A 12628-nucleotide genomic window follows, 5' to 3' on the forward strand; every position below is an offset into this window, starting at 1 on the left:
ATGATCCACCGCGAGATGGTCCTCTTGTGTACCGCCTTTCGCTTCTTCGCGCCCACATATCCAACAAAGAGTTGGTCATCCGCCCGGAACTGGCGTGTGCGATCTAGGTAATAAGAGAGCGCATGTTTTGGGTCCCGACGGTGGAGCCTCTCTTCCTCTTTCGAAGGGATGCGGAGGCGGAAAGAAGGTGGGCAAGGTAATGGACTGCCCGATGTGGAAGGCAGTGACAACCTTAGGCAGAAAGAAAGGTCTTGTCCGCAACACAACCTTGTCCGGGTGAACAGAGAGGAAAGGAGGAGTAGAAGAAAGAGCCTGGAGCTCACTCACTCTCCTGGCAGAGGTGATGGCCACCAGGAAAGCAGTCTTCATAGTAAGAAGACGGAGAGGACAGTTATGGAGCGGCTCAAAGGGAGCACACATTAGGTAAGTAAGTACAAGATTCAAGTCCCACTGGGGCATCACGAAGGGAACAGGAGGGAACATGTGTGTGATGCCCTTCAGAAACCTATTTACAATGGGGGACTTGAATAAGGAAGGCTGATCAGGTAGCCGTAAAAAGGCGGAAAGAGCAGAAAGGTACCCCTTGAGAGTGCCCAGAGCAGAGCCCTGTTGAACAAGAGAAAGAAGAAAGAGGAGAACGTCAGAAAGGGGTGCAGAGAGTGGATCCACAGCCTTTGCTGTGCACCATGCCACAAATTTGTTCCACCTGCAGGCGTATTTCGTCTTTTGTGGAGAGACGCCTGGCTGCCAGAATAACATCACAGACTTCAGGAGGCAAGTCAAATGGCCTCAACTGTCGCCGCTCATGGAGGTGGAGACTGGACAGGTTCGGGTGGAGGACCGTCCCCTGCTGCTGTGACAGAAGGTCCTACTGAAGAGGCAGACGAATCGGGGGATCGACTGACATGCTGAGTAACTCCGGATACCAGTATCTTCGTGTCCAGTCCAGGGTCACAAGGATGACTTGGGCCTGGTCTCGCCAGATCTTCAGCACTCTGGGCAGAAGTGGTATAGGCGGAAAGCCATACAACAGATCGCAGATCCACTCGCTGCGAAAACCGTCGGCGAGCGAGTGCTGCCTTGGAAATTCCAACGTGCAGAACTGATGACATTGCGTGTACTCTCCGGTGACTAATAGATCTAACCAAGGCTCTCCCCACTGCTGAAAGAGACCTTGCGCCACGCCTGAGTTCAGACGCCATTCGTGATCCATTGTGCACTGGCGGCTAAGAGAACCTGCCAAGTGTTGAACCACCAGGGTGACACCCTGGTGTTCCAGCCATTCCCAGAGGCACAGAGCCTCCTGACAAAGGGTCCACAACCCCACCCCGCCTTGTTTGTTGCAGTACCACATGGCGGTGGTGTTGTCCGTGAAAACCTGCACTACACTTCCCTGAACAGAGGGAAGGAATGCCTTTAGTGCAAGCTGTATCGCCTGCAGTTCCAGAAGGTTGATATAGAGCCGGGACTCCGCCTGAGACCAGAGGCCTCTGATCTCACCCTCCCCCATGTGGCACCCCTGTCCCAGGAGGGACGCATTCGTCACCACTACATGCTCCGGTTGGGGTAGGGAGAAGGATCTGCCACTGACCCAATCGCGGTTCGTGAGCTACCACTGCAACTGACTCGCAGTGCCCTCCGAGATCAGGAGGTGGTCGGACAGGTTACCCTGATGCTGTGCCCTCTGAAACTTCAGGTACCACTGCAGAGCCCGCATAGGCCACCTGGCGTGATGCACCAGAAGGATGCAGGAGGCCATCAGCCCCAGGAGCCACAGCATCAACCTGACCGAATCTCGGGATAAAGGCTGAAAGATCGGAATCAGAGCCTGAATATCCCGAACCTGCTGTTCGGGGGGATAAACAGGGAAACTGCGCCGAGTCCAGAACCGCTCTGATGAAAAGGAGCTTCTGAGAGGGGCATAGGGGTGACTTCGGCACGTTGATGGAGAACCCCAGCGAGTGCAGGAGGTCAGCCGTAGTCTGGAGGTGGGAGACACCTGTTTGGGGCGAGCCCGCCTTCAACAACCAATCGTCGAGATAGGGGAAGACTTAAACCCCTTATCTGCACAGATGAGCTGCGACCACCGCCATCACTTTCGTGAACACCCGAGGGGAGCTGGTAAGGCCGAAGGGGAGCACGGTAAACTGAAAGTGCTCGTGGCCTACAGTGAACCGCAGTTAGCGCCGGCAGGACAGGGATGTGGAAATATGCGTCCTGCAAGTCCAAAGCAACGATCCAGTCTCCCGGGCCCAGGGCAGCTAGGACCTGAGCCAAAGTCAGCATCTTGAACTTCTCCTTCCGGAGGAAGCCGTTGACGCTCCGTAGGTCCAAGATAGGGCTTAGGCCGCCTTTGCCCTTCTTGGGTACCAGAAAGTAGTGGGAATAGCAACCACGTCCTACTTCTGGCCCAGGAACACGCTCAATGGCCCCCTTGGCCAAGAGGGCCGTAACTTCCTCCTGCAGAAGTTGCAAGTGGCCCCCGACATGCGGTGGTACTGCGGTGGCATGGCTGGAGGGGTCGTCTCGAAGGGGAGGGAGTAGCCCCTTCGGACAATTTGCAGCACCCACCTGTCCGACATGATGGTGCTACAGTGGAGGAGGTGATGGCGAACTCTGCCCCCCACTGGCATCGAATGGGCCTGCAATGCCGGACTAGGAAGGCTTAGAGCAGATGCTGCAGGAGCGGATGTGGACTGAACCTGATGTTGTCCTCAGGCACCGCCATAGCGTTAACCGTGACTGCGTTGAGACTAGTTCTGGGCCTGTGGCCGGCTGGACGTGTGGGGGCGCCCCTTCCTTTGCCATGAAAGGAGCGAAAAGCGGAAGTTTGCTGGCGCAGGCCGAGGCCCAAGGACTTGGCAGTAGCCCTGGAGTCCTTAAAATGCTCTAGCGCACTGTCCGCTTTGTCGCCAAAAAGGCGACGGCCATCGAAGGGCATGTCCATGAGCGTGGCCAGGACATCCCCCGAGAAGTTGGCAGACCTCAGCCAGGCGTGGCGACGAATCCCCACCGTCGTGGAAATCGCTCTGCTCAGCGAGTCCGTGTTGTCAAGTTCACATCTAATTGAGTACTGTGCTGGATCCCGCTCTTCCGCCAGGGGTTGGGCGAGCCATGCCCGGGCCTCCTCTGGACACTGTGGCAGCACGTCTACAACCGTATCCCACAGAGAGTGGGTGTAAAGGCCCAAAAGGTAGGCAGTGTTGACAGACCGCAGCCCCAAACACAGAGAGGAGAACAGTTTCTTTCCAAACTGATCATACCTTTTGGATTCCTGATCCGGAGGAGCGGTCGGGAATGCGGTCTGGGACGTAGAAGCCTGGAACACAGGCTCTCGGTGAGGTGAATGGACAAAGCAGGGGTCGCCTGGAGCCGGGTGGTGGCGTCGGGCCACGTTTCGATCCACAGGGAAGCCTGTAGAGGGCTTGGACCAGGTGCCCATAACAACGTCGGTGAGGGCCTTGTTTAACGGCAGTAAAGGCTCTGAGGAGCTTGCCTGTGGTTTGAGCACCTCAGTGAGGAGGTTAGTCCTCATGGCCGCGACAGGGAGCTCAAGAGCCATGACCTTGGCCGCCCTGTTCCACACCACGCTATAAGTAGCCCCCCTCCTCTGAAGCCACGGAGGGAGGAGAGACGAATCCAGTGTCGGGTGAAGTGTCCAGACCACTGGCCTCCCCCAGCTCTTCTACCCAGTCCTAGCTCAACTGGCACTGCTGTGCCAGAGGGTCCTCAGACCCCTCCCAGTCCTCCTCGTCATCCATCTCCTGGTAAACAGGCAAAAAATGAAGGAGCCGGGTCGTAGGTGAATTGCTCACCCATCAGCGTTGGAGGCTGCGTCGAGCAGTGCCGCACCGGCGTCGCACCCGGACCGGGGTTGAAACGGCAGGTTCCGACGGAGGGAAGTGCGACCTCATGGCTGAGAGAAAAGCCCTCATCTCCTCCAGTGTTGCGTGCAGCCCAGGGACCGGCGGGTATGGAGCTGGACGCGGCTCTTGCGGCTCCGACTGAGCCGCATGGGCGGTGTCGCCCGAACCCCCAGCCGCGTCGCGTGAGCGTCGGGAGGAGTCGGAAGAGCGATGATGTCTCTTCGACTTCTTTTTCTAATAAATCGACTTACCGGAGGACTTGGAGCCCGACGAGTGGTGGGTGACTCGACGAGCGGCGATGACTGCGGCTCCGCGACTGGTCCCCCGACTTCCTTCTCGAGCGGGACCTTGAGCAGCGCAGAGCCAACTGCCGGATCTCGAGTAGCTTATGGGACCGCTTCCGCCTAGGCTTCGAGGTCAAGGCCCGGCAGTCACGGCACAGCTTGTCATCATGGTTGGCCCGAGGCAGTAAATGCGCCGACGGTGGGGCTCGGTCACCGACATCAGGCGGCGACAGGCCTCGCAAGGTTTAAAACGAGGCATCCCTACGGCCTTGCGAGTCGAAGGTCGACTCGAAAAGTGATCAAAAGAGATCAAAAAAGTTAGCCAAACAATGACTAAAGTACTGCTCTTCCCGGATCTGCGCTTGCTGGTGCGGAAAAAAGAAGAACTGACGTCAGCGCGCGAGGGCGGTGTCTAAGTACTCCGACAACATCATCCTGGCGATGACGACGGACGCGGAGCCGCAGACGACGCCTACCGACGCGCAGGGGTACTGCTGACGAAAACTTTCCGGATCCAGTCTGACGCTTGGGGATATTCTAAGGTAAGGAATCTAACATTAACCTGTTTCTTTCAGATTTTCTATGAACACTACAGAACAGCAGTTCCCACTTCCACATTCTTCCAAAAGCTTCAATATTCACCTTAAGCTCCTTCCTTGGACAGAATAAAACTCCCTGATTGTCAATTATAAAATGCTATAAATCAACCTACGATGGAGAACTTGTAATCTAACTTCCTTTTGTACATCAAAACAAAGGGAGACCAACTATGACTCTTCATACAGAGTAATTAAGTGTTCAAATGTCAATTCTAAAAATGAGTCACTCTGCTCAATAATATGATCTTCCAATTGAAGATGTTTCAATTATTATTACAAATAGAACTATGTTAAGTGCCCTGCTCTAAAAATTGCATCTTTATTTGAGCCCTGAAGCAGCCAATATTCGCAAAACATGTGTTGGCTCTTACCAATTACTCTGTATGAAGAATAATGGTTATGTCTTATTTTGAATGAAGAATCATCAAACCGGACATTTATCTGTGACAATGAAAAGACATTTCTCGAATTGAACTTCCAGTTATATCTTGTTGTTGGTTACATGAAGCTTTGCCACTGGAAGCTAACCAATGATCTGAGAGTTTAGCACCGGGATACATTTTTATTACTTATTGAAGGTAGTTGTAAAACGATAACAGATGTTATGTTAATGTGTGTGAGTTCGGGCTTCATTTAAAGGCAGTGAGGGCTTAGAAGATGTCAGGTCCAGACTGAAGGACGACAGTAAGCACATTTGTTTTAAACTAAACAGAGGGCAGTTGTAAAGCCATCTCTGCAGCATGTCTGATGACTACCGCAAACGAAGCACTCTCCTCCATGGGCAGCTGAAGGGGGGAATCAATCCTGTATTGGGGTAAGTACCAAGAACACTGGCCTCTAACAAATTCAGATACACATTTTTGTCAACATAAGATCGGGGTAAAGCATCCCCCATCATCTCCATTGTTGTCTCCAAATGGGGTAAAATTCTGGTCAGAGTTGGAACCAAAAAGATGATGGAGCAACTGAGGACGTCTCTGTGATGGAAGGAGGGTTTGTCCTAGTCAGATTGAATGAAAACGGGTTGCGCTGAAGTGGAGTGGCAGCACGACTGGAGTTGGAGTTGATGCGCATTGAATTCGGGTATCGACACCGGAGTAGGGATAGGATCTACCTTTGGCAGGAAGGCATCAATAATGGAAGGGACTGGCGCAGATGGTGGAGTCTGAATAGGAGCACAGGAGTCTCTACAAAACCCAAGGCAGGTTCCCGGGACTCAGATGATGCTGACACTAACCTGACTGGAGGCCACAGAGGACCCTTAGGGCCCAAAGGCACACCAGAGAGATCGCATAGAGTTCCCAAAATTGCACAGCCTATATAAAGGCCATGACTTGCAGTGGTATCACTGATGGTCTGGGGTACTTGGGGCGCATCAGGATTGTGGGATCAGGTCCCTAATTGAAGATAAGGAGTGAGAGGCACTGGTACACCCTCGCAACTTCTCTTTCGCTAGAGATTGGAGGGATAGAGTTGAGTCCTACTTTGCCTTATTATGTTTACATTTCGACTTGGACTCTGACTTACTGGATGACCTTGAAAGAAAAAGGCACCTGTTGCAGGATCAGCCTCAAGAACGGCGACAAGTCCAGGACCTCAAATTAGAACAAGAGCGGGATTTGCATGGCTTCTTTCAGTGCTTGGCAACATACAGCTACACTGCACTGTCTCAGAATTGTTTTTAGGTGCATTAAGGCACATACTTCACACAACTTATATACGTGCCCGAGACCAATGAGCAGAGGCACACTTCGTGAGGATCAGTCACTGACATCTGTTTATGACAATAATAATTAATCAACTGGTAGGGAAGAGGAAAATGATAGTGTCCTATTTATTTCCCCATGGTAAGTATCAAATCAATCCTTTTTTTCTTTTTGATTGATTTGATCTGTTTATGACAGTCACTACATGGTTTGAATCCTGTAGCTTTAAGTGGGGTAATCATTCCCTTGTACATTGGAATTTAGTTTGCTAAACTCGTCCAACCAACGAAAAGGGGTCTGGAGCTCCAGATCCATGTTCGAAGGCATGGAAAGAAATTAATTTACTTTGGCCCACAGTATTAGCGCTTACATGTGGCTCTGCTCCATCACACCTGGGCTGGACAAATGCAACACGGAGTTGCAAGGCGCCACTTTGCTGCGTGCAGGAGCATTGCTGTAAAAACTTCTGGATATAGGCTGGCACCTGAGGAATATTCTTAACATGTGGAATATACAGTAAAAGTATCCATTAAAACATAAATTTGTCAGGCATAAGAATGATGAGATTGAATAAGTAGTGGGGTAGGTATAGACTATCTCTTTGAGGTTAGTGGTCAATCCTCCTACGATGTGGCAGGATGGTTTATTGTGAAGTCTTATGCTGTGATTATGAGAGGAGGCCTGACGGATGTATGGAGACACCAGTAACCCCAGAGGAAAGCCCAGTTGACTGAAGATAAGCGAAGGATGCTTGGAGAAAATTAACTAGCAAAGAAGACACAAAGGAACTGCACCCTAAGAAGTCAAAAATAATCAAGCAAATAAAATAACAAAATCGCAAAGGCAAGGGGACAGGACGAAGGATTCCAGCACCACAAGTGTCATTAATCTGCACAGTCAAGATACAACTTGGTGCTACTTTCCAGTATTAGCTAAAACGTCTCTATCTGTGAATATTGTAAGGAAGTGGTGTGTCGTTTGGAATTAGATCTCCAAACTGGATTTATGGGTGTCAGATTTTTTTGTGTAAACACAAAAGACGATGAAAAGGTAGTACCATTGTATACCTTCCAAACAAAGTCAAGACTACACCACAGATAGGGCAATAAGAATGGAATGGTCAGACAACACATACAATTTAGCCATAAGATATACTGAAGGCATTTTTAGTTTACCTGCATGTAGGAGAGTAGGGTCTGCAATCCTATGATCACCCCAGATTTTTGCTTTTTGCTTCACTGGTTTACGACTTTCCCTGGCTGTGGGCCTGCTAATCAGACCCACAGCCTAGCTGTTCTCTCTCTAAATTGACACGTGTACCTTAGGTGTATTTACCAATTGGTACTGGGCCACCTTATCAGTCCCTATACCCAGGGCATAGGTGTAACCAGGGCCTACCAGTGGCTGCAGCATGTATTGTGCCACCCCTGGCTGGCCATCTAAATCGGACACAACTGGCTGCATGACAGCTGGGGCAAGGTGGTGTAAACACCCTTTGCTTTAGATATAGTATTCCTATATCTAACCCTAAAATGGACACATGTATTCCTATCAGTCACTCCTATGGCAGGCCTTAACAATCCTGAAGGCAGAGTGCTTGGAATTATGTGAGATGGTGCTCTGGCATGAGCTGAGCCCGTTTGCAGCTTGCGGAACCAAGCCCTAATAGCTGTTCCATGATAACGCGTACCATATACTCTTAAGTGCCTTATAATCCTCGCGGTTATTTGCCGACTTTGGTATCGCTTTATCAAAACATGTCGAGTAAGGTGTCATACGAATTGGAATACTAACCCCTCGCCAATTCTGGCGACGGGGTTAGCATTCCACCCTTCTAGAGGGACACGACATGTATGTAACTGTGAACCCCGGTTAAAGTTAACTCGAGCCTCAGCATCACAAAATGGATGCTGCCACCACAGACACAAGTCTGACCTCCAGCTGCTGGGAGTCCTTCCAGCGAGGAGAGCTTGGACAAAGGGTGTCCTGTCAGGGGCGGTGCTAGCACCATCCCAGACAGGGTTTTGTGTATCCCAGGTAGGCAGGGCTGAGAGGAAGGTGACTGCAAGTGGCACCCCGGTGCTCACTGTGTATATGCCGGCTTAAACCAGTTCCAGCGGCACACCAGCCCCTGAGCTGGGGAGAGACTGGACAAAGGAGAGGGGTGTAACCACCCCCCTCCTGGTCCCACCCATGGGCAGGACCTAGTCGCGTGCCAGCCCTTTTCTTTAGTATAAAGGTAGGAGCGGGCCCCCTTCCCAAATTAGATAATTCTGAATCTTGACTACTTTCCACGAAAGAACTCTTGAACACTTCTGAAGACTCTCCCTTGTGGCTAAGGAGTAGCCACCCTGCACCAGCGGGCACCATCTAAGCGCATGCAGTTTGCTGCAAGTCCATCCTCCGGATCAAGACTGCACAACTCGACGAGACCCGGATTCCCTGGCATCTCTGACCTCTACCTACATCATCAGCCCAGCTGAGATTCGTGGGTGTGACGAGACCTGAAGGGACCGGCCATCTTCAAAACTGCACAACGCTTATCCAGCACGACCGCCGAGGGATTCTCGAGTGAGTGCTTTGGGGTGTGAGAAGCCCTAACCCTGAGCAGCTCCAGCACCGAAGTCCAGCCCCCCCAGCATCCACGAGATCTGCGTGGGGCCCTTCTGCTCTTTGCTGCTCACCGCGTTGTCCGGCCACATGCCTGTTGGCTTGTAGCCCCCCTGACGACGAACCACGACATTTCCATCGCTGGTCTGGTTGCTCCAGACTGGCCCTTGCTCCCCTCCAAAAGAGGAGCACCCCACACCCTCCTGGTCCACTCCAGACGCCATCTTGACTCCACCGCGTGGGCTTGCCTTTGCCAAGGTTTGTTGCCCCAATCCTGGGTCCAGCATCGCCAACAGCAGACACCTTCGTGGGACAGCTCGCACCTCCATCCTAGTCGCCCACAACGCCTCCTGGTCCGAGAGACTGCAGAGTCCAGCGTCGCCCACTCACCTGGTCGAGGTGACTTCATCCGGTGCCATCCTGGTGCCCACCTAATCACTGGCTAGTGATTAAGAACTGAGTCCCCTCTGCTTTCAGGTCGTCTCCATCACCGATCCAGGCTTGGATCACATCGAACTTATCACTGGTCGCCTGCCAGCAACTTCTTCTTTCAGGCTCTATAGACGGTAACGAGGATTCCCGACGTCTTTTGAACCCTATGCAGCGGCAGCCCCTGGGCTAGGTAACCTGAGCATTTCGGTGCTCCAACATAGGTTCACTATCTAAGTGTCCAGATCCTTTTTCGTTTTCAGCCTAACTAGTCGGATTCGTCCGATAACAGTAACTTTACGAAATACTAGTATCCATAGACTTTGTCCCGCACCCCGCGTGAGAGTGCACACTCTGCACCCGATCTCCCTAGGCCTCCTGCTCCTAACCTGAAGGTTCTGTAGTGTAGTCCTAGCGATCCTGAAGCCTCTGGATCTTGTTACTTACCTTCTAGTATTTCGCATTCCACTTTTGTAGTATATGGTTTTTCGTGCCCCTCGGGCATTTGTGTAAATTGTGCAACTTAAAGTATTTTCTTAAGAGTTTTGTTGTGTGCTTAGCTCCCTGACTCATAAAGAGTTCAGGGTAGACTTTTTATAAATAAATATCCTTTTATTTTCATAACAACTTGTGTGGTGTCCTTTCACTTGGTGTTCAAGGGGTATTGTGATGGTATAACAGCTGGCTTAACACACCCTCTAGAGTTTAGCCTAAAGACTGCTCTTGTCCATGCTACTAGGATAGCTGGTCTATAAGGTTGACTTACAACCAATCATCAATAAGGGTCGTTTGGTATGATACAAAGTGATCACTAGAATAGTGAGCACTATATATCAGGCCAACTTCTCACACTGCAGCCCAGTTAATATCCAGTTTTGATTTATTAAGAACTGCCTCTCAGTGAGGTTGAGTCTGCATTGGCATTATCCTCTTTACCAGGGTGGAATGAGCTCACCAAGGATGAAGCATGCTACAAGTTGTGGGTGAGGCTAACTCATCCAATAAGAATAGCTTCTTCAGTATATCTTAGAACTGACTTGTATGACCTATCAGACCATTCAATTTTTGCACCTTATATTTAGCGTGATCTTGTCTGACGGTTTCCCTGGCAGTGCTCAGCCATCAGGGCTGAATCTGGTGGGCCAGTTTCCTTGCACCCAAGGTTCAATGGTAGAAACAAGGACAAGGGTGAAATAGATCATAGCAAGATTCTTACTTTGTATCTTTTCAGTCTGGCAGCTTTGCTCAAGGACTATAAAGGTGACAAACTAACTACAGTAAGACCTTAGAGGCATTTGTGTATACCCAAAAATACTCAAATTCCCAACTTTTGGTCTAGATAACACTCTCCATAGGACCAACTGTTATTTCAAACACATAGCCTTACCCTGTAAGACTATAAAGATAGTTAAATAATAATGTACATATAAGCATATTTCCTTTTTAACTTAAAGGTCTGATAGATTATTACGTTTATTGAATATAGTTATTTACACATCTCACTGTTTGCGAGTTCCTAACCCACTCAGTCATCCTAGAGTAAAACTCGGCTTCCCAAATTTGCTAAGTGCATAAAGAGAATAATGTGATTATCCGGTTAGGGGTTCTAGAGAAAAGCAAAACCCATAAAGGCTGCCGAACAAGAACTGTCTGCCTCAGACAACAAAGAACAGGAGTCGCAGCGATAGTTCTACAATCACTAGGAAACCAGCAAAACGACCAGCCAGATGCACAGTCTGGTTTCTAGGCAGTGGTTTATTAAAGATAACCAACACTGTCAATGTAATTACCAGCCCTGGTCACTTTGGGATCCCTGGGCAAGCATAACTTATAGCATCAAATATGAAAGAATAATTAATTCATGTAGTACAGCATTTGGGAATGCAACAAGCATATTTGTTTGTTCCACTGTTAACACTCTTGATTCAGCAAGGGTTTAGGAGAAATAAAAGTTCTGTTAAATTGTAACAATATTTACCTTTCCATCTGCTGTCACAGCAAATAAAGTTTGTTCACCTCCGATTAACTGCACAGGCCGGAGAGTTGCAAGTGCCTCACAGGGGGTTGGAACTTTCACTTTTGCTCCTTCGATGCCACCGAGCTGTCCCCTATGATTGTGACCCCAGCCATAGATAGTTCCACTGCCACCAGCAGAAAGTGTCCAGTCATCGGGTCTCCTGCATTAAACACATACAAATGTCTACATTAATATTTTTTAATCAACAATTCTACGCACAAGGTCAGCCGCAGGCTAGGATGCAAATATTTTAATACAAAATTTCACTGTATAATGATAGTTAAATACATACCTAAAGGGAAAATACAGGAAGCCATTATATGAACATCAACATTGTGCACCACAACCTCTTGGCAGGCACATTTAATAACAAAAAATCAGTAAGATTCAAGTCTCCAACTTTTTCGCTGAGAACACATTTGAACAGAACACAGAAACAGAGATATTTCAAACACCCCTCTACAAAACAACCACAACTCTCAAAACGGTGCACTTTGCTGCATTCCAAAAAGTAACGACAAGAAGGCTTAGAAAGTACTACATAAGATTTATGTTCAAGTGGCCTTTTTCAGTAAATGGCACCAAGGAGCATCTTGTGATAGAGGAATAGTTTTTGTTTGACTCGCTTTTCAAGACACAATAAAACACATTTCAGACACTGGACATGAATGCAGAACTACAACGTTTTAGCAGTACATGTGCCCAGAAAAAAAAAAGGCAGCTTTAATAAAATAAAGTCATACAAATCAGCAACGACAAGCTTTCAGCAATGGATGTGTAGGTGTAGCACAATCAATATTCAAAAACTGTGTCTCAAGATTTTATAGACACTCATTGCCCTCATATTTTGGGACAGCATAGTTTAGTGTTATAAGCAGCCATGATTTTTGACTACTCCTCACTTGTTACAAGCAATAAATAGCATGTGAAAACCACACTATGGATCTGTGTAAGTATAATAACCTGTTCATCCACTGGACAAGTTGCTCATCTTGCTCTCTCTTAAATACTTCATGGCTCTCATGGAGAGCATTCATATTTTCATTATCTGCCATTAATTCGCGGATTTTCTTGGCAACCTGAAAGAAAAGTAAATGTTAGTGTTCACAATCTGCAA

The 12628-nt window shown here is 49.1% G+C and overlaps 1 protein-coding gene across 5 annotated transcripts in view; it reads right to left on the minus strand.

Annotated features, from left to right (window-relative positions):
- Nucleotides 1–12628, minus strand: part of HERC2 (HECT and RLD domain containing E3 ubiquitin protein ligase 2) — a 1676463-nt gene that overhangs the window by 392004 nt on the left and 1271831 nt on the right. For all 5 annotated transcript variants that reach the window (XM_086934186.1, XM_086934185.1, XM_086934187.1 and 2 more), the window contains 2 exons: nt 12475–12590; nt 11473–11671 (listed from right to left, as the gene is read on the minus strand). In XM_086934186.1, the coding sequence (XP_086790312.1) occupies nt 11473–11671; nt 12475–12590 (315 nt within the window). The remainder of the gene's footprint in view (nt 1–11472; nt 11672–12474; nt 12591–12628) is intronic.

The sequence above is a fragment of the Lissotriton vulgaris genome, chromosome 8 (genome assembly GCF_964263255.1).
Source record: "Lissotriton vulgaris chromosome 8, aLisVul1.2, whole genome shotgun sequence".
NCBI lineage: Eukaryota > Metazoa > Chordata > Amphibia > Caudata > Salamandridae > Lissotriton > Lissotriton vulgaris.